Source organism: Hemibagrus wyckioides, linkage group LG01 (genome assembly GCF_019097595.1).
Source record: "Hemibagrus wyckioides isolate EC202008001 linkage group LG01, SWU_Hwy_1.0, whole genome shotgun sequence".
Taxonomy (NCBI): Eukaryota; Metazoa; Chordata; class Actinopteri; order Siluriformes; family Bagridae; genus Hemibagrus; species Hemibagrus wyckioides.
In genome coordinates this window covers 21,596,299-21,618,706 of record NC_080710.1, presented here as the reverse complement: position 1 = coordinate 21,618,706, position 22,408 = coordinate 21,596,299, and the positions used below count along the sequence as shown (strand labels likewise).

The window sequence follows — 22,408 nt, the reverse complement described above, 5'->3', positions numbered from 1 at the left end:
TAGGACATAGAGGTTGTAAAGGTTATACTTTAATGATATGTTTCACGTCAGGTAAGTAGACAGAGTGAGTTTATAATACATGTCTTATTCATACAAGGCAATCATTCAGATGAGAGTCAAAGAAAGTATAACAAATGATTTCTTTGAAATAATCAGCACTAGAGCTTTTAAATATGGTCAAAAAATGGAGGCACCTAAACGCATAAGGAGAAATATCACGGCAGTTACTCAGAAATCCATCTGTTTGATTCTTACCACAGCCTTTGGTATGGATCAAGAACATGGCTGGAGAGAGAAATATACATAGATTCACTATATGGCCAAAGGTTTATGGACACATACCATCACTCCCATATGTGCTTGTTGAACATCTCGTTCCAGATTTATCCTCGCTTTGTTCTTATAATAACCTCCACTCGTCCATGAAGTCTTTCCACAATATTTTGGCATGTGCCTTGGGATTTAGCCTCTACAGCACTGATAAGGGCAGACCTGATGTATGGCAAGGAAGCCTTGGGCACACGGCATGTTCCAAATTATTCCAAACGTGTTCAGGTCAGGGCTCTGTGCAGGCCGCATAGATTCTTCCAAACCATGTCTTCAGGGAGCTTGCTTTGTGCACAAAGGTATTGTCATGCTGGGGTATGGATATGCACCTTAATTGCAGTGAAGGGAAAGTGTAATGCTACAGCATTCAAAGACACTATTGTATGCTTTCAACTTTGCGGCACCGGTGTGGGGAAAATCACATATAAGATGTGATGGAAAAACGTTTGGCTATATAGTGTATGCTTCATATGTTGACAATACAGAACTTAATTAATACAATGCAACAAAAAGTCAGGCTGTATTTTGAAGAGCTTGTTGGATTAACAGTCATTATTGGTATATACAAAGGTAATCAGGAAGAGACAAGGAAGCAGCGTTTTGACTCTGTGTGTGACTCTGATGAGTCACATGTGGTTGTATGTTTTACATGATGACTGTCTCTGTGTGAAAAGCAGAGTAGGTGAATGTTTGCTGTGAGCTGGAGACGGTGGGCTGTATTGTTGGCGAGGGAGACGGGGAGGATGTAGATGAAGTGGAGGAAGAGCGATTAGCCCAGCGTGAGGGTAGACGTCTTTTAGCAGGACAAGCAGGTCGAGAGAAACTCTTCTTGACGGTTACTGTCGATTCTTTGCTCTGCTGTAGAGACAAACATTTCAAAAGTTCACTTTGTTTTCACAAAGTATGTAAAGCGTAAAATAGTAAGTAATCTCAAGGGCTTTTTTCGTTATCAACCTTCAGTAGCATTCCTGACTTTCACAGAAAATGACCTGATTATGAAGATATAACCGTGTTTGCTGTGGTGAATACCTTCCATTAGGAGCCAAGATAAGATAAACAAATTTGATCCTAGTCTTATTGTCTGATGTGCTCTTTATAATGGTTTATTTTCCAATAGTTTCTAAAGTAATCTTTAACAGACATCTGTGCAGAGAGCTCTGCGGGCCATATGTAGATAGTTTAGTAATTGCACCACAAGTCTTTCCTTCTGTCTAAAGGCAGTTTCCAACTGGGCCAAGGATGAAAGGTTTGGATTTAAAACTTGGCAATAGAGCCAAATGTTGTGCTACTAGTCTTTAAATTTTAGAGGCTTAAAAATGTCTCATCTCTGTTACAAAGTGGTGTGTACTCCTTTGCTGCACAGACCAGACATGAATAGTGTTGTGCATAGTATTGTGCAATCTGGAAATATTTTCAAATGGAACTCAACATCAGGAATTTTAATTGTGCTCTTTTAAAGGTTTTTGGGGGAGACAGATTATTTTTGTTCTGGGAGGTTTTTAAATTTTTCCAGATGTATGTCCTTATAGCAGCATTAAAAATAAACAATAACAAAAAAGACCATAATATACATTCTCTTTCATTTGTTTCCAGAAAATGACAAAGACTTGGTGACCAAAGGACAAGTTTAACTAAGCAGCCAAGGATTTCCACAGCAACTATGCCTGTGCCTCATACATATGAGTGACAATTTAAAGGAAAAACCTTTGTCTCTGTTTTTGCTTTTAAGTATTTTTCTGGTGTGGTGAGGAGTCATTGCAAATCAGGATAGGACATTTTTATCCGGGATGAAAATGTCCCTGTTCTCCAGGCAGGAGTGTTAACTGGATGATATGATGACTATGAAAATGATACAAATCATATGCTGTGCCTTCACACTCACCGGATCTCAAGCCAATTACACATCTATAGGACTATAGGAGATTTAGGAGATGTGTTCGAAGGTATTCTCCAACATCATCAAAACACCAAGTGAGAGAATGTCTTTTGGAGGAATGGTTTTGGAAGAATTGGAAGAAGAGACTTGTTGAATCTTTATGTTCATTAAAGCTGTTCAGGTGGATCACAGTGGCACCTTAATACCTTATTAAGACACTTTATGTTGTATTTTCCTTTAATTTGTCACTCATGTGTATCCCTTTCATGAAGTTAACTAATTGCAGTTGAATGTTCAAACAGTGCTTGACTTTTTGTTGTTGTTTTTAAATTTGCATACTGACCTTCACTGTTACATGTGCTTCTTTGTGTGCTACAGTTGGGTGGTGAGGTGTGTGTGTGACTCGTTCACTGGATCTAGACTGATGTTGGATTTCAAGCAAATTCAAGAGCTCTGTGAGGTCCTCCTCCCTCCCTGGATTAGACTGCAATTGCTTGCCTTGCTGTGATTGGCCCAAATTTTCATAACTTTTCAAAATCCTCTCTATTGCCCCATAATTGGACCGGGACTCTAGTGGACGAGGGTAAGCAGCCAAAGTCGAAGGTTTCCAAGGATTTTCATCCAAAACTCTGGACCTTGTGTTAGGCATGTCCTGTTTTGTACGTTCAGGCTTTTTAGGTTTTATTTCAGCAGGATGCTGACCCGAAGTGACCGACTGTACTTTACTGAATTTCTCTGTCTGATGTGTTAGCTTAGACGGACACAAGTCTAAATCTGACTTGATTGTCCTCAAGCTTTTATCAAACTGAGTGATGGACGGTTGTCTGTCTTCTGAATGTGATAGCCGGCATTTAAACTTTGAGTCCTTGTGTTTCACTGCTAGATTCTGTGATTGACCAGATATTGCTTTCTTCACCTTTACATCCTGATGCAGAGTTATAGGGCCAGAACTGGAATCCTTTGTTTGGTTCTTTAACTGTGGTGATACCTGAGGAGCAATCTGTTCATACTTTCTTATGGAATACTGTGTTGTAACATCTAGGGGCACCTTTGTCAGATTGCCCTCAGTGGTACTATTAAATGTATAGTGCACATCTGCTGAGCGACTGTCTTCATCACACTGAAAGCCCATTCCTGCCTGAAAGAGGATACGATTGAACTCAGCTGTTTTCCGTTCTAGCATCTCATTTCTCTGTGGGACGGTGGTGTTAATGGACGTTTTGTCTGGAGGCGTTAGGAAGACAGCAGCCACGCCCTTGGGTGTTGAGTCCATGAGATGAAGCTCTTCCTTCAGGTTTTGTTTGCTGTCTGCATCTATCTGGTTCCGACTGCACTCAGCCTCTGTAGCTGTTATATTAACTTCTGAGAGACATTTTTGGATAGGCACGTATGTGGATGACTTGCTGCTGCCAAACCTGCTTCCATCACAGGACCACCGGCTCTGGCAGCAGCTGATATTGCACTTGGAATCATGAGGCACTGGGCCGGGCACGATCCCAGAGTCCGTCAGAATCTTTCCCTCGTTCTCTTGTAGCATTGCCTCAAATCTTCGCACGATCGAGGGGCTGTTGCACTTTTTGTGAAGGCAAGGGCTTCGGCATGTTTTGCGCATCTGTGGCTCCGGGGCACTGGATGGTATATCTGTAGCCGAGGGGCTGTTAATGTACCACGATGTGCTCCTGAACGGTATCGGAGGAACATCTCTTCTCTTTACAGGTAGTTCAGTGTCACTTTCAGTCTTGGTTGAATCCTTTTTAACATCGTCCCAGTTAATCCGTTTCTGTTTGTCCAGGGCTTGAAGATCTTTGTACCACTCATTCACGTTAAAATCAGTGTCGCCCGGTTCCAGCATACATTTCTCACCCACCTCAACATCTCCTGGAAAGAACACTGACTCAGTCTGGCTTCTGTGATAACAAATCCAGAAAACACAGACCATTAACCCATCAGGCATCAGGCATGTGTCTCAAACATTCCTAAAGCGTGTAGAATTACTAGTGATAATGATTAGGATTATTAGTAATTACCTCTTGACATCAGACTTCTTTCTGATCTCATCCTGGTAGCTGCACAGCTCCTCACTAACCCTAGCAATTTCTTTAAGAGCCTGTAAAAATATATTTAACTGGGTGAAAAGTCACAACAACAAATCAACAAATTTCTTCCACAAAATAATTACCCTTTTTTAATTTAAGAAAACTCACAGCATTAAGAGCCATTGTGTTCTTCTTTTTATCAGTCGCACAGTTGATGTCCTTATTCTGAAACCCTGGGCAGGAGGTGAGCAGATCATTTTGTGCACCGGAGATGGGCTTGTTCACAAGGCATACATGAAGAATATCTTCTAGCTCTGGAGTGTTAATGGCCTCAAGTTCATTATACTCAGACTTCCCGGAGCTACTCTGCTTTGATCGCTCACACTGAATGCTGTAATGCTGGCCAATGGGTTCACTGCAGTTACGACTGGAGTCAGTGCTGCTATGCCTATGCTGGGTGAGAGGCTCAGAGTAACTGCTGCTGTGGGCCTCTGAGGAGTCAGTCAGAGTGCTGGATACAGTGCTGCCAGAATGTGTACTGAGCCTTATGCCAGTGGTTTGTGCACCGATGTTTGGTCCAAAAGCACCTTTCTCTCGATGAGTCTTCACTTCATTGTACAGCTGAAATGACATGCAATAAATTTACTTGAAGGCTTAACAATACCTCAGGAGTGTCACTTCCATAAACAATATTGAATTACTGTTTTATTATTCATTTGTTCCTTTGTTGGCTTTGTAACTTTGTATTTGGGAGGCCAAAAGGCTCACATGTTTTTATTCAAACCAGATTGTTCTGCTGGTTTAGCTCCCAACCCAGTTCTTTTATTTCATTAAAATGTACAATCTCTTCTTCAAAGTGTATTAAATTTAAATGCATTCTTCTAGTTCCCCCTGTAGTTCTGTAATTGTATTCCTGCCATTATTATTACCACCCACTAAAAGCTTCTGACTGCAGCTGAGCTTGTTGACTAAGTATGAGAAGTGAGGGAAATAAGAGGCTAAAAATAAGTAGGCAATTGCAAAACAACACACTTGTAATATCTATATCTATACTTTCTCAGGTTTTATATACCTAAATGTTGTCTGCTAACATACAGTTCAGCCTACTATGACATCTTCTCTCTAATGCTTTTGCACTTTGTTTATTTAATAAAGCATTGTAAATAATATTTAATGGAGCATGTGATTAAGCTTTTAGAGTTCAAACTCCTTTGACGAAAGCACTGATGCACAAAATCCTTTAAAATATGTAAACGCTTTCACTTTAGGCGTCCTGTTTTAAGCTATGTAATAAGGTCTGCAATTAGCAATCTAGGAATGTGTTCAACATTAATAGGAGCACAGCACAGTACAGTTCTTGAAGACCTTTTGGGGTGTGGCAATTTGTTTCCTGGGCTTGGTTTCCATCTGCAGACTCACCTCCTCAATCTTGTGCTGCATGTCCCTTAGCTGACTCTCCCACTCCTTCCTCTCCAAATCAAAGCGCTCCAAAAGCTCCGATTTCTCCCTCGCCCAGTCCCTCTCGCTGTGCTCCAGCCGACAGCGCAGGTCCATTGCTGCAGTATGAGTGTCTGCCAACAGCCTCCGCTCTTCCTCTCTTTCCCTTCTTACTGTATCTCCAGTCTTTCTATTCACTGTTCCTTTGGCCTCCAACTGGAGAGAGAGAAAGAGAGGGAGGGGTGGTCAGATATTTGACTAGTGCCACAGGAAAATGGTGGTGTGCTGAGGATATTTACAGGAAAAAGCAAGTACTGTTTTGAGGGAAAGTGGAAGTAGAGGGGTTAGGAGGGCAGGAAGATTCTAGGTGGGTGGCTGGCATGCCCATAGGATATAATGCTGTACAATCTGTCTGCACACTCATCCCTAACACTCTATCCTTAACAATACACAAGTGTGTAGGTGCTGAAAGATTCTATAAGCCATAACAAGGCCAACATGCCATGGTTGCCTCTATGACCCTCTAGTACCGACAAAACCTGTACATCCACCTCATAACCTGTTAAAATTGATGTGTACATTTGAGACACAAGTACTTGTGAATATTCAATTTCAAACTTGTGTTATTTCTTTTCCAAATAAATGTAGTATTTAAAGAAATGTTATTGATAACTCTAACTTTTCCCTGTAAAAGATATTTGACCTTTAATAGACGTTAGGCAGTTCAATTCAGCTGGATTAAGACTTTTATTACCTTAGTGTGCTTTTTTCATTTATCATAAATGGAGACAATCCACACGTTTTAACTTTCAAGACAAAGGGAAACTACCGTAATTAACAGTGTGAATACCAAGCAGCCTTTTCCATTTCACTACAACACTGCTGTTAAAACCAGAACACATTCCACATGCTATGAAGAAGGACAGGCGTAAATTTACACCCAATTCTTTGTCCTTAAATTGGCAGTGGAAATAAATTCTGGCACAGTACCAGGGTGACAGGGTGGTCTGCCCTTGATGTATTTTAAGTCTATCATGAACATTTCTAAGATTTGTTAGAAAGCAACAGTGAACTTTGCGACAGTGAGCTCTGTCCTTACGCTAAAAGACTTGTATTATGAGCGGCATTAGAGCAACTTCTAGGTCACAATGATAATATGTGCACAATGTTCATTGTAATCGTGCATGGTTCTTGAGAATAAGGACTGTAAACATGCAAAAAATTGTAATTAAACAGACATAAACTAACATTAAAACTGTTAGGAGAGAGCTTACACTTTTTAGAGATGAGAATACACTTTTGTTCAATAGCTTCTACAGCTAAACCCAGCTTAGCTAAACTATTGCAAATATACATTTATTGAATGTTATAATATTGATTTAGCATAGAGGCTAAAACCATATACTGTAAAAACCAATAAAACAATAGAGCATGTCACATGTAAGATAAAAGATAACAAATTTACTTGATGTAAGTATTCAGAATACTCTGCAGATACAGGGCAGTACCTCTTGTAGTACTTATATATCGTAAGCATGTGACTGTAGCCATGGCAAATGTTTTGAGGGCCTGGTTCTTCGACGTGGTTTATATATCCATTTGACCTATTCTTAAAATGGAAACCCTGCATTCTTTTCAGGAATCCTGTCTCTCTTCTTTCACCTAGAACTCCTGAAAGTTACTTGTGTCTTGGAAAGCTGGTGATTGTTTTTTAAGATACTGGTGTAAGGAATTTCCTAAGCATCATTAAACAAATAGCTTTTAATAAACGGTAATTTAACTTTACTGGGTTTCATTAGTCTATTCTTCTTGACAAAAACAACATAGCAGCTTATGCACGGTACAGTTAATAATGATTTTTTACACTTTTTTTTTTCATATGGACCCTTTTATTTCTTGCAATTGCCTGGTAAACAAAAGTTCAGTGATCCACCATGTGCCCAAAAACACAAACAATGCCTAAAATAGGACAGTGTTTCATAACAGCAAGACCAGATTCAAATAAGGCTTGTATAAACAGTGAACAACTGGATCAGTTTAAAAAATATGGACATAGCTGTTAACTGCGTACATTCCCGTAGGTGACTCAGACTGTCTCTGAGTATTTACAAACCAAGGGCATGTGAAACAGTGCACTGGTCATTTTCTACCATGTGATCAGCCTCGAAGGAAACAGTCGGCTGCTTTAAAGTTCAGTTCAAGATATGATTATTGCTGTGGCTGTGTGACTGAAGCTCTGTCTCTGGGTAAGAGTGTCACAGAGGCAGTCCTCCTATAAATAGGCAGCTAGACCAATGCTTTAGCATCTCACATTCCTAAGGGTGGTGCTGCAGGGACACACAGAGTTCACCACCTCCATTTTAAAAATATGCAAGGAAATATACTGGCAAAAACATAACCATGAATGCCTGGTAAACCTGGGGCGTCCTCAGTGGCCACAGTCTAAGCTGTGGTAGGATGTGGGAGATGGTGAAAACAGCATTTATAGTTTTGATTTGACTCCTCCCTGAAATCTATTCTCAATGCCAGCTAATACTTCAGTTTGGTATGTGCGACCAAATTGCTGTTTTTCACATTTTTTAGGGAAGGCAAGTGCAGCAATGGTCTTGTGAATGAAGTGATTTGCTGGTGAAATGTTAAACACTGGTCAATAATACGCTGTATTTATTTATTTATTTAAAGGCTCGTAGAACCTAACTCTTTGAATGCATTTAATTAAGTTCATGTCTGTCTTGTAGGAGTCCATGGACAAATTATTAATGAACTGCTCTATCTGAAGGACTGCATGTACGTGAAGTGGAATTTCTTCCATTTTGTATGTAAATGAGTCTTTATTGTGGTAAAAATTTATTCATAAATTAATAAATGTAGTATTCTTCTGATCATTCTTTGGGGTCGATACATAGAAAATGGAGCACAATCTCAATTCTACTCACTTGCTTAAATGTTTGTAGAGAGATTTGGACAAGAGTATGTCAAGCAAGATCTTAGTTGCCAGTTCCAACAAATTCATGTGAATAGTGTTTCAATCATACTTCTTTTTCCCCTTCATTTACATGTTGCTGGATGTTACATTCCAATTTGGAATCACACCAACATTTGGTACATTTTATTCCCAAAAATGATAAAGCTTTTAAATAAGCTTAAAAAAATATGTTGGCTGCAAGGTTGGGGAACAGTTTCAATTCAGGATTCAAGCTCAGTATGACTATTCAGTCTAATATGTATCGAATATGCCAGGACATCCTAGCTGAGGTGCATCTACCCCTCCAGAATTCCACAGCACTACTCCTCTCCATCTCCTCTGCGCTGAAGAGTACACTGCACTACTGTATTAGGAGAGCATAGCAATGACTCACTCTAGGGATAATGCATAAACCACCAGAGAGGATTATAACTGCTCTGACTCCAGATGATAAATACAGTAGACAGTCTGGACTGTGTCTTTATAAGGGTGTCAGAAACAAAAGGGAGAGTTCTTTGAGAAAGGGAACAGTGAATGAGGAATGATGGTTTAATATATACACTGTCATAGACAAAGAGAGAGTGTATTCTTTTGAAATAGCACCACTGCCTTCATCACTCACTTTGTAATAATCCAGACTAAGTAACAAATGGCTTTTCCAAATGTGGGAGCACACATCACCATTTCTTGCATTCAAAAGGTAACTATTACGCTTTTGGCTCAGTGCACTTGGCCCAGTGGACTATAAGCTAAGCATTCACCTAATTAAGTTAGCTGCTTTTAGAATTGGTGATTGATTGACTGTTTAATTGTTTGATTGACTGATTTGTCTTTGATCCTGTAGTGTGTGCCCTGGCTGTGCAGGCCTCTTAGACTACCCCGTGTGTGCACTATCAGGATATTAAATACAATTGTGTGTAAATCCCTGGGATATCTTAAAAAACTCAAACTGCTCTCAAATACACTATAAATTACTGCCGAGATACTGCTGGTTCATGGCTTTAGTTCAGTTTGAGAGAGGCTACCATTGTCTCTGGCATTCCAACTTCTCAGCCATGAAAGAAACTCGTTACAGTCCTTCATTAAACCACGAGCTCCTCGAGCTGCTCGTACCTGTGCAATTCTGCATTTCAGCTCTGCCTTTTCCAGCTCCCATGCGCACTGGTCCTTGGTGTACTGCAGCTGGAGTTCGCTGCGTTTACTCTCTTCCCTTTTCACCTCGGACTGCACCTCCTCCAACAACGTCTTCAGATCCAACAATATCCGTCTGTTCTCTCCGCCCTGTGAAAAGCAAAACAAAAATGACAACAAAGTTAACCATTAAATAGCCTATGGCAAGCGATAAGCATTCAGAGTGCGATGTTTGCGACTCATTCTACTGTGCATTACTTGCACGTCTGCCACTTCTCTCAAAAGCATTTCCTTCTCTTTCATCCAGGCGTCTTTTTGCTGACCGTGACGCCTCCTGAGCTCCTCGAACCTCTTTCTGAGTCGTAAATGTTGGTTTGGCAGGTCTGCGGAGGGCGACGCTGCACGTCCGACTCCAGAGTGCTCGGAAAAATGCCCTACAGAGGCCGTAGAGGTCACTCCACGGAGTGGACTCCGACTGCGTTTCCTGTCCCCTTCCCTCTCCAGCAAGGAGCACGGCACAAATTCCCAGCCGTGCGCCTTACACACGTAGCCTCCGCCACTGTAAAAACCTGAGCCGGTTCCGAGCGCATTCCACATCTCTTTCGAGCACTTCCAGCTCGCACAGGAGGTTACAGGAGTGTTTTGAAAAGGATCTCAATGCAGTCCTCATCTGACTCTGAGAAATGAGCCGAACCCGGCCATGTTTCTCTGTGCGCGCGCCGGGGCGCATTTGTTCTTTGCATGTCAGCGTAGGAGCGACAGTCAGCCTGTCATACTCCACTGACACACCCACATACAGCTTTTTACTACTCCAAAGCTCAGCCAGAGCGCATTTCCTACTGTCTTTACTTAGCCCACATTCTGGTGTTAGTTTACAACATGCCGATTAGTAGAAGTACAACATACTCTGATGTAAGAGTTTGGTGTTTATATTTACTTCTTGTAGCTATCCGACTCACCTCCTATACCAGACCGAGTGATCTGTAGTACAGCCAACATTAAATACCAGTATTGCTTTACTGGAATTCCATGCATATCTTTTTTAATCCCTTGCAAGCTTGTGGAGCAGATCTTTTCAAACAAAAACACATCGTCCCCATGAATGACCGCTCCGTATCTTAATGGCGTAGCAGCATTTCTCTAGTCCTCCTGATCACATGGAAAACAAAAGCATGGAGATCTCTTACCTTGGAGCATTCTGCTCTCGTTTTAAAATGCTTGAAATCGCCGTTGAATGATTATAACAGATGCATCCGTGGAAAGCGTATTTTCCGCTGTGAATAGCTGGCGAGTTTGTGCGCATCTCTTTCCCACACAGCTGGTAATAACGGCCCTTATGACGCCAGTTTCCAGAGGGAGTCTCAAAGCACACACTCCTCCTTCACACAACACACTACCATTCTAACTTACTATTAACGTTACTTCTTTTCTCTTTTTTAAAGTATCCTTTACTCAACATATGCAGCCACTTCCAGAATTATTGGCATCTTTCATGAAAATGCACAACTGTAAAAGCTTAATATTGTAGCTTTAAATTCAGTAAAATTCGTTCATTTATACACTGTACCTCGTTTATTTATACGCTGTACTGTTTTCAAACATATTTTTTGTCTTAAATAGTGTTTTTTTTTCTGCAAAAGTGTGCAAAGCAATATTCCAGTGGACCTCAATAAAACTTTGGTGATGCTTCCCTTGGTTTTCATGAAGAGCAATTCTTTTACATTCTTGTTTTCTTTTATTTTAGCTTAGTTCTCAATAGGATGGGATTTGGATGGATGGAGTCATCAATTTGTTTAAATATACGTCTACAGAAAAGTGTTCATTTCCTGTCAGAGGCAAACAGATCTTAAGTTAACATAGAAACTAACAACTCCTGATGCCATCAATCTCCATAAAAGTTACTGGACCACCAACCGCAAAACAGACACACAACATCAATAATCTACCACCATATTTTACTGTGGGCTTGGATGCTTTTCCTTACATGCAATTCTCTTTTCTTTGCCAAACCTGACAATGGTGTGCAATGCCAAAATGTCAATTTTTCATCTTATCTGACCACAAGCACACATTTGTAATTGTAGTTTGACTGGTTCTGGGTTATTCTCAGGGACCACATTTGTGATTTTGTGTGTGTGTGTGTGTGTGTGTGTGCGTGCGTGATCATTCCAAGCAGCTTGTTGTGGACGTGGTTGATTTTGATTTTGAAAATAGACAACCTCAAGTATCAACTGTGCAATTTTCTTTGTCTCCCCACCATCCTCCTTTACCGTGGTCATGGATATTTTTTCCCCAAGATTTCAAGTTTCATCCATTCTGAACTTTGAGAAGTTTTTCTTATGCCCATATTGTACGATTGTGCAACTGTCTGTAGATCAACAAGCATTTGTGTTGACAGGTCTTTGGCTTATCACATGGTGATGGATGACATGAAATTTCAAATGTATGAACAACATTATTTCTCTTGTAGTAAAATAGGTCATGGGCAACAATAGTTCCTGGAGACTTAAACAATTTTAAAGCATAATAAAGCGCATTTAACAATTTTTGTGTCAAGGATCACAATCTGCTTGTATCTATTTGACATATTTTTTAGCGGTAAGAAGTAGTTTTTGTTTCTATAGATAATACTACTCTAAAAAATAGTTCTCCAGTTTTGTGGTGGAAAGTTCTAAGTTGTGTGTAACCTTTTTTTATATAATCATTTTTGACCATGCTTTTGAAGGATACCAATATTTCTGGAGTTGACCATAATATATTGCTTTCCAGAACTAGTGATGATATATTGTTGTTGTTTGAAACAAGCCAGGATAAAATAATATTTAAAATGGCAATCGTGTGGCCCTTTTGTTGTTAGTTTTAAGCAATAGAACAAGCCTTGTGCATGTATGCACAGTAGTCTATTAAAAGACTGTTATAAACCAGTCTTATATTTCATACTAACCAGATACTGGAGGGAGGTATTAAAAGTTTCTGAACCAAAAAAAATCAAAAACAACATTTCATTCATCTGGATCTAGGCAGGCAACACTGTAATCTTGTGAATCTTTAAGTGTGGTCAGTATGATTTACTTCACAGGTAGTAGACTTATAAAATTGATCTTCAAATTTAGACATTCAGAAGTCAAAACAAGAGCTGGGCAAGCAGTAACACCAGCAAGCAACAATTAATGCATTCTTTATATAAATATAAAAATAACATTTTTACAAATATACACCGACCAGGCATAACATTATAACCACCTAACTAATATTGTGTTGGTCCCCCTTTTGCTGGCAAAACAGCCCTGACCCATCATGCACTGTGTATTCTGACACCTTTCTATCAGAACCAGCATTAACTTCTTCAGCAATTTGATCAACAGTAGCTCGTCTGTTGGATCGGATCACACCGGCCAGCCTTCACTCCCCATGTGCATCAGTGAGCCTTGGCCGCCCATGACCCTGTCACCGGTTCACCACTGTTCCTTCCTTGGACCACTTTTGATAGATACTGACCACTGCAGACCGGGAACACCCCACAAGAGCTGCGGTTTTGGAGATGCTCTGATCCAGTCATCTTGCCATCACAATTTGGCCCTTGTCAAACTCACTCAAATCCTTACGCTTGCCCATTTTTCCTGCTTCTAACTCATCAACTTTGAGGACAAAATGTTCACTTGCTGTCTAATATATCCCACCCACTAACAGATGCCGTGATGAGGAGATAATCAGTGTTATTCACTTCACCTCTCAGTGCTCATAATGTTATGCCTGATCAGTGTTTAAACTCCCTGTCTAATCTTCTATAAAAATGGTAATATTACCCAATGTCAATAATAATTGTTATCATAAAACATATTTTCACTTACCACATGAATAGACTGAAGTAAAGTGGCAAAGGTGGTATCACTGTGGGTTGAAACTCTGTTGTGTTTGGCTGAGTAACTGTAGTCCATGCGTAAAATGGTGGAAAACCTCCTGTACCTTGTATAACCTTAATGACATGGCCAAAATCAATTGAAAACAGCAACAAAAACAAACAAACAAAAACAAAAATTAAAACAAAATGGTTGCAAAGAAAAAAAGGGAGGGTTTATATAACAAAAAAAAGGGTGAAAAGAAAGACCAGTTTGAAAATAGTGGCATATGACAGAGATGAGAATAAAACCAGAATGAGGATAAGCAAAATGATAGGCTGAAACATCTGCATGAGTGGGTATGGAAAAGGAATACAAAATGAAAAGCAAACAGTAAATGAAATAAGGCACAAAGAGAATAAATGTGAGAAATTCAGACACAAAAACACTGAATTATAATTACCAGTCTAATTTTGTGTATTAGCTTATAAATTCGAGAAAATATGTGAATTCATAATAATAATAATAATAATAATAATAATAATAGATTGAAAGTGTGAGAAATAGTTCAATTAAAATATAAAGCAATAGTGATTGTGAGACTTGAGCTATTCTGATACCGCATTTGTGTAGACTTACAGAGAGTGGCTCTTCGGTTTCATGATCTTCTGGTTTGGGGACATCTAAACGGTCAATAAAACTCTGGAGATCCTTCCTGAAAGTTTTCATCTGCGCATTAATGCGGTACAGAAGCTCATGCTCACGTATTCGGCTTCCATCATCATCCTCATCCATTCGACCAAACAGCTCACCGTTCGTCACATAGACTCGCGCTTCTGCAATTATGGTGCTCGTATCGGCAATCAGTCTGTCAATGGTCCGGCTCAGACGTTCGGCCTCCATGCGAATATCGATCATCTGCTGCCGGTCCTTGAGACTTCGGGATAAAAAACGCGTCTCGGGAGAGTACAGAGAGCGAGTAGGAGTAAGGCATCGGATATTGCGTACTTCTTCAGAGTCGCTTTCACCACCAATGGGGCCCTCACGCTTGCGATGCGGTGGGAGACGTGAAGAGTCATCGTCACTCTCTCTGCGTCCTCCATCACTTTCAGCATCGCTGTCTCGAGGGCTGGGCCGGATGCCTAGGTGTGAGGCCAAGTCATAGCGCTGCATGTTGGACAGTAGTATGCGGTTTTCGTATTGCAGCTGCATCACTTTGCCACTTAGCTCATTGATTTGTAGCCTAGCAGCTTTCAGCTCTTCCTGCAGAGCCTCAGCCTTGGACCCATCCACCCCTGCACCACCATGACGGGAACCCTCATGCGAGCCAGCCTTATACTTGAGCTTGTTAAGCTCCACTGTCACCTTCTTGTTCTGCTCCTCCATGTCAGCCAGGTTGCGGCGTAGCAGCTCAGCCTCATCCTCCACTAGCTGCAATTGCTGCCGCATCTCAGATAACACCTCGCTTTGTTCTCGAGTTGAGGGATCTGCTGTGCCTCCGGCCAGCTCCTCTCCTCGCAGGTCATCTAGCTCTGCCTTCAGACCACGATTCTCTACCTCTAACTCCACAATCTTGCGCCCCAAGATGTTGGCCTCTTCCTCTACCAGGCGGAGACGCAGCTTCAGCTCAGACTCACGTGTGGTAGGAGGACCACCAGCCTCACCCTTAGGGAGGGGACTGTCAACATCACCATAGAAAGAACGGTACTTTTGTAGCTCCTGCTCAAGCCGGTCCTTCTCTTTGTCAATCTTTGCCATCTTCTTCCTCATAAGTACAGCTTCCTCTTTAATGAGGGCCAGCTGACATTTCAGGTCATCATTTTCCTCCTATAAAGACCATTTTGAAATGAACAATTTATTTTCATAAACAAATTCTGTTCATTTGACTGTATTTCCATAATAATGTAAATTATTAACCAGTTGATGGGTTACATGCAGCCAGAGGCAGAAGGATCTGAGAACTTCCATACTGCACAAGGCATGAAGCTCAGCTCCTCCTGGATAAGGCTGTACAGCTACATTTACATTTTATTAGAACTTTCCCAGAAATATACACTATAAGGCCAAACATTTGTGGACACCTGACCATCACACCCATATGTGGCTGTGACTTTTGTTGGTTTGCTGCTGCAAAGCAATGTTTGTTGCCTTTTTGTTGTCTACAGTTTCCCTTCATCTGAACTAAGAGGCCCAAACCTGTCCCAGCATGACAATGCCCCTGTGTACAAAGCAAGGTCCATGACTGTCCTGTACAGAGCCCTAACCTCAACCCCACCCAACACCTTTGGAATGAATTAAAATGCTGCCTGTGTCCCAGACCTCCTCAGCCAACATCACTGTCTGATCTCACTAATGTTCTTGTGGCTGAATGAGTAAAGTCCCACAGCTGCACTCCAACATCTAGTGGAAAGCCTTCTCAGAAGAGTGGAGCTTATTATAAAAGCAATGGAGGACTAAATTAGGATTGAAATGTCCAAAGAGCACATATGGGTCATATATTTTGCCATATAGTGTGTAATCAGTATGAACCTATTGATGAACTAGCATGAATTAAAAACAGGCATCTACAGGGTTATTCAATGGATATAAAAGGTACATACCCCTGTTAAAATGGCAGGTTTTTGAAATGTAAAAAACAGAAACTAAGAGAAATAATGTCAGAATATTTTCATCAATTAATTTGAAATTACAACATGCAAAATTAAGTGGAAAAACAGTCAGTAACATTTTAGGGAAAATAGGGGGTGTAGCTAACTGGGGGTGTAGCTGTGTTCAGAAGAAACCAATCACATTCAATCTCGTGTTCAAATGCAATTGTCAGACAGATGTTTTCAGTAAATTTATTCTGATTAACCTCAAATAAAGATCTGTTTTTTTTTTCATTTCTTGTTGGTTTCATCCAATTGCTGAAGCCATGGTCCACAAAGAGCTAATAAAGCATGCATGGTATCTCACTTATTGAAATGTATAAATCAAGAGAGGTGTATAAATGAATTTCCAAATTTTAAGTTGTACCACAGACAATTGTAAAGGCCAGCATCAACAAGTAGAGAAAATGGAGCACCACAATGACATCACCAAGAAACTAACATCCCTCCAAAATGTATAACAAGAACATTAAAGTTCTTTAAAGTTCTGCAAAGAGTTTGCAGTAATATGTGACTGTACTCATTGATATGTGATGATTGATTACTGATTACTCTCTGCATATGACAACAATCTCTCATATTCTTCATATGCCCAGGCTAAGGGGTAGGGATAGACATTAGCCCTTTTAAAATAAAATCCAGACTGAACTAAATGAGCCCAGGTCATGTGGCAAAATTGTCTGATTTGACCAATTTAAATTTTTAGAATTGCACATCACAAAATAAAACAGTGCATAGTGGTGGCATCATCCTTTAGCGCTGCTTTTCTTCAGTCGGAACTGAAGCTTTTATCAAGGTGGAAAGAATCATGAATTGCTTCAAATACCAGTAAATGTTAGCGCTTTCAGGTGTCTGCTAGTAAGCTGAAGATGAAAAGGAATTTCACCTTTGTGGACTGTGCACTGGTGATGCCTTTACAATTTCATTGATCTAGAGAAAGAAGGAGTTACAAAATACTGCCAAGTCATGATGGGCCAAGCTGATAGACTCTAGGTGAAAAAAAGAATGTTTTAGGTGTAAGGGTGTGCACACTAATGCAACTACACTATATTGGCAAAAGTTTTGCTTGGGTTTTGCTTGGCCACTTGGTTCCTGTGAAAGGAACTCTTAATGCTTCAGCATATCAAGACATTTTGGACAATTTCACACTCCCAAATTTGTGGGAACAGTTTGGGGATGACCCCTTGCTGTTCCAACATGACTGTGCACCAGTGTACAAATCCAGGTTTATAAAGACATGGATGAGCGAGTTTGGTGTGGAGGAACTTGGCAGAGTCCTGACCTCAATGATTTGGAGAGCAATACATGGTTATTGTGTTTTTTTGTATTTTTTATTTTTTAACCTAAAAAATCTGATTGCTTTTCTCTGTCATGATTTATCATTGTTTTATTTTTTTACATTAAAAAAATAAAAAACCATTTTAACAGGCATGTGTAGATATTTGTATCAATTTGTATCAAATTCCAGTGTAATTACACATATTCCTTGTTTTTACCTCTGTTGGGGTCTGCGGAGTCTTCTTTTCTGATTTTTGTGAATCCTTGCCTCTTCGTTTCAGAGATGCCTGATTAAAATATGTATTAAAAGTATTTTACAGATTAAGCAAAATCACATGGTAGTAAACAGCCAGTTCTTGTATCTCTTAACAACTTTGAAGTGCTGTGCCATAGCATTAAATTATCATTATTATTATTATTATTATGAGTTTAGTTTATTAATGTCCTCACCTCTTTAGCCTTCTCCAGCTCAATCTGCAAAGCTTGCTTAGTCACCTCCACTTCAATCAGCTGCTGTCTCAGTCTTTCATTCTCATCCTCTGTTTTTGTCCTTTTTTCTTCCACATTTTCCAGTTCATTATGCAATCTCACAGACACATCCTTTGCTACCTGGATATAAAAACAGAGGGTTGGGGTTAAGTGTCTTAATGGATGAGGTTATTTGGATGACACTTTTAGATGTCCTGTCATATATTTAAATTTTTAAGTTTACAATTTAAAGAACTAAAACTTTATAAAGTTTTAGTTCTTTAAATTGTAAACTTAAAAATTAAAATATATGACTATATATATACTATATATATACATATATATATATATATATATATATATACATACATATATATATATATATATATATATATATATATACATATATATAAATATATATATATATATAGATATATACATATATACATAGATAGATAGATAGATAGATAGATAGATAGATAGATAGATAGACAGATCTAGTCCCTCTATTGAAATTGTACTATTAAAGTTAACAATGGACATTATCGCTAAGCAGATTTAGAGAAATGTATAAAATTATAATAGAAAATTAGAATAATTAGAATTTTTCCCAGATGTAACAGGAAAAACTCTTTGGTACCATTAAAGGGGGCATGTTTAGCACCTTTCGGGTGTACTGAACTTGTGAAGGTGCAAATCGTGTACCCTAAGTTTTAGAGTAAAGCTTTAAAGCTACATCAGTGGTCAAATTGTTTACCATAAATGTGGACGATGTCTTTGTACCTAAAGGCACCACATTGTACCTATAAAAGCACAAAGATATTCCCTTAATTTTTATTAACAACCTACAAGTCTAATACATTTTGTTCACAACCATTCCACCGCATGTTACATTCTCTCGAACCATTACCACTGTACCTTTAAATCTTGCTCCAGACTCCGCAGTAGCTCCCCGTCGATCTCCCCGGTCTCTGCGTATCGCATTCGCTTCCGTTCCGCCTTCCGCACGCGGTACTGCAGGATCCGGCAGTTCTTATTAGCTCGAACGAGCTCGCGCCGCATGTCCTGCAACTGGCACGCGTCTTCTTCATAAAACGTATCTCTCATCTCCTCCATCTCCGCTCGCATCTCTTCGATTTCATGCTACCACAACAAACACAGTCACAACATCTGTATCGAAAGCAATGCAGTTTTAAGCGATCGTTTGTACGGCATCATTATTTGCTGTTTGCTATCATCCAAGCCTACCTTAAGATTATCGTTTTCATCATTCAGTTTCTCGATTTCGTCTCGTAAATCTCGCTCGATGTGAGACTCGGTAGGCCTGAGGGGCGCCTCGGGTGAGAGCTCCATACCGTTGCCGGGCGAGGTGGCCGCCTTCGCGTGCATAGCCCCCTCTTTCTTTAAGCTCTTATTCATGTGAAACTGTATTAACTCAGACTGTAAGCACCCTTCCCTCCAGAAGCCAGGCCCGCATCCCACGGTGTTGTTAGTCGGTTGTTTAGCGCAGCTCGCGGCCCCGTCCTTTCCTCTCTGATTCTTCGGTTTGCTCTGGGAGGATTTAGAAGAGCTCGGTTGATCGGATACCACGCGATCGCCCTTTAAAGGAGGATCGTCCGCGTCTTCTGTAGAGCTATGGCGCTCCTCGATCTTTTTGGCCTTCTCCGACCGTCTCGTAGTGGGACTTTCAGCACCGCTTGGGTGGACAGCGGCCGCACCTTTCGCCGCCTGCCTGTCTTTCCCCGCGCTAGCGGCCACGGGGGAGCTGCTCCGACTGTTTTTACCCCCTTGTTTTGTTGAAGCAGTTTTAGCTGAGGCAGTTTTCGAGGGCGTTTTCGATGTCGTGTCTTTAAATCTGGCCGGTGAGGGCGCCCGTTGCTGCTGCTTTACGGTACTATTGTCTGCCTGGCGCGGATCGGCAGCGCCGCCAGTGGCGGAATTCATGGCGTCGTATGCTAGTGATCACACGTCGCCCATCGTCCATTACCTTCAGCTGACCATAGAATGAAGAAATAATTTTTAAAATAATCTTTGACATGAACCAGCCGCGACTGTAAAGCTGTTCAGCGCACTGACTGCCATTATCACCTTGTGCCGCCTATATGAAGCTCGCTAACGTTGCATAGGCCCCTGTAGATGAAGCCATAAAAACACTACGATTTGTCTCTCAATGAAATATTTGCAACTAAAAGCATATTTAATTGGACATCGGGGGGCTAAGGCTAAAAAAAAGGCTAAGAGTGGCACGCATGCCAAACCTTGTCACTTTAGTCGACGGCTGGTTATTATACAGAATAACAGGCCACGTTTTCACGCTTGGCCTATCCCTAAAAACATGAAATCTACTGTCTGATTTGATTATAAACAAGCTGTATTGGTGTTAGTAAACAATGGTCTATTCAGCAGCCTGATATGTAGTCTCTGGATCAGCTTCGAATCGTTCCTCCCTTCCAGTAACTAAGACTCAGATTGAATAATGGATTATAAATAGACTGACCTAACACATACTGGTTTATTCTTCTTCTGAAATACCAAGTGTGTAACAACACAGGCATTACTGAGGATAATTTATGCGATGAGTCTTTCTAATAAGAAAGAGCCTATTGCAAAGTGGTTAAGGTAAACATGGAAGTGTTTTTGCCATCAAATGGTTTAATACTATCCTTCAATCCTTTCAGGCCTGAATAAAGTGAGTCGCGTTATTTATAACCTTTACAAGGTGACTGTCTAAAACAAGAATAATAGATATTATCAGTTCTGAGCATTAACTGTTGCAAATTTTACAAAGAGAACTGCCTCTTCCTTCCTCCATCCTTAATCACAGCTTCAGAAAATATCTCTTACCGTTTCAGCATCCTGTTTTGTCCAGTAATGATGAACGGTTTGGAGGAAAGATGCTCACCGTCCGGCGATGCAGGACCACCAGCGAACATCCACCGGAAAGCGATGTGTGCGCAGTGACGTCAGCGTCGGGCGGGGTCTGAACCGAGGGCCGAGATGCATTTTCCCAGCTTCATTCACTGTCTTTATTCACTTGAGTAAATACTGTGTGAGTTGCATTAGAGCATCGTAGTGTAATATCTGAGGTGTAAAGGGGAAATAGGATAATCAAATGAACTGTGGCAGCTGGATTAGTGGCTATATGACAAGGCATGAGCATCAAATGGGTAAAACGGTGGAAAACCACTTTAATAATCATTCACACAGAGAAACTTCTGCCTAGCAACAGTGATGTCAGCACTTTACACATTCCTGAGTTCCACAGGAATCTACAAGCTATAAAAAGATAAAGGATATACACTGATCAGGCATAACATTATAAGCACTGACAGGTGACGTAAATAACACTGATTGTCTCCTCATCATGGTACCTGTTAGTGGGTGGGATATATTAGGCAGCAAGTGAACATTTTGTCCTCAAAGTTGATGTGTAAATTTTGAGCAAATTTTACAAGGGCCAAATTGTGATGGCTATATGACAGGATCAGGGCATTTCCAAACTGCAGCTCTTGTGGGGTGTTCCCAGTCTGCAGAGGTCAGTATCTATCAAAAGTATCCTTTAAGTCCTGTAGGTTGCACAACTTAGAGGACTTAAAGGATCTGCTGCTAACATCTTGGTGCCAGGTACCACAGCACACCTTCAGGGATCTAGTGGAGTCCATGCCTCAATGGGTCAGGGCTGTTTTGGCAGCAAAAGGGGGACCAACATAATATTAGGCAGGTGGTAATAATGTTATGCCTGATCATTGTACACTATACTGTATGGCCAAAAGTTTGTGGACAGCTGACCATCACACCCATATGTATTTTTGAATACACCATACCAGAATTAGTCTCCATGTGTTGTTGTAATATCCACATACTTCTGCAAAGGTTTTCCACTAGGTTTTAGAGTGTAGCTGTGGGGATTTGCTCATTCAGCTAAAAAAGTTGAAGTCAGGTTGAATTCTCAGTGCAGGTCAGTTGAGTTCTTTTGCACCAACCACTGTGTGCTTCCTTCTTTGTGGCATCAGTGCGGAGAAAGGCTCACATATGTATGCGGTGGTCAGTTGTCCACAAACATTGCGCCATATAGTGTATCTTTCCACATTTTCTGCAGTGGCAGTTGGTGTTGTGTTGTTAACACATCTCTCTGATGGGGCACAACATCCCCATGCTGCCCTCTAGTATACTTTTGTCTTCTGTCTGTCCAAGAGAAAGGAAAAAAAATCGAGTTACGTTTATAAGAATCGAAGACAAACAATCCTACAATGTTTTGAAAAAGCAGGCTTATACAACAGCAGAGAATTATTTCCCCCTTGTTCTCTATAACAATCCAAACAATTCAGATTTTTATCTTGTTTCCAGCTTGACACTCAATGTGTTATGTTCATTTGCGATTAAGGAACTGGATGTATAAAACA

General features: G+C 40.5%; 1 protein-coding gene across 7 annotated transcripts; it reads right to left on the bottom strand.

Moving 5' to 3' along the window:
* Window positions 1-4: 4 nt before the first annotated feature.
* LOC131353340 (protein SOGA3-like) lies at window positions 5-21,036 on the bottom strand. Of its 7 annotated transcripts, none has more exons than XM_058390324.1 (8): window positions 14,251-14,389; window positions 13,624-13,748; window positions 9,755-9,922; window positions 5,659-5,892; window positions 4,408-4,860; window positions 4,231-4,328; window positions 2,547-4,110; window positions 7-1,185 (listed from the first exon to the last, which is right to left on the bottom strand). In XM_058390324.1, the coding sequence occupies exons 2-8, from the start codon at window positions 13,708-13,710 to the stop codon at window positions 973-975; spliced, it is 2,817 nt and encodes a 938-aa protein (XP_058246307.1). In that variant the 5' UTR covers window positions 13,711-13,748; window positions 14,251-14,389; the 3' UTR covers window positions 7-972. The 7 variants fall into 7 exon arrangements, with proteins under 7 accessions (XP_058246278.1, XP_058246288.1, XP_058246307.1 ...); XM_058390331.1 differs by lacking the exons at window positions 7-1,185; window positions 2,547-4,110; window positions 4,231-4,328; window positions 4,408-4,860; window positions 5,659-5,892 and adding exons at window positions 17,756-17,824; window positions 17,988-18,146; window positions 18,924-19,148; window positions 19,254-19,998; window positions 20,850-21,029 and having other exon boundaries at window positions 9,759-9,922; window positions 14,251-15,438; XM_058390295.1 differs by lacking the exons at window positions 13,624-13,748; window positions 14,251-14,389 and adding an exon at window positions 10,031-10,903 and having other exon boundaries at window positions 5-1,185.
* Window positions 21,037-22,408: the final 1,372 nt, after the last annotated feature.

Coding starts and splice junctions, on each gene's coding strand:
- LOC131353340 (XM_058390295.1), bottom strand. CDS start 10,369: ATGTGGAATGCGCTCGGAACCGGCTCAGGTTTTTACAGTGGCGGAGGC. Junction 9,923..10,030: donor GAGAAGTGGCAGACGTGCAA/GTAATGCACAGT, acceptor TGCTTTTCACAG/GGCGGAGAGAACAGACGGAT. Junction 5,893..9,754: donor TGAAATGCAGAATTGCACAG/GTACGAGCAGCT, acceptor CTCTCTCTCCAG/TTGGAGGCCAAAGGAACAGT.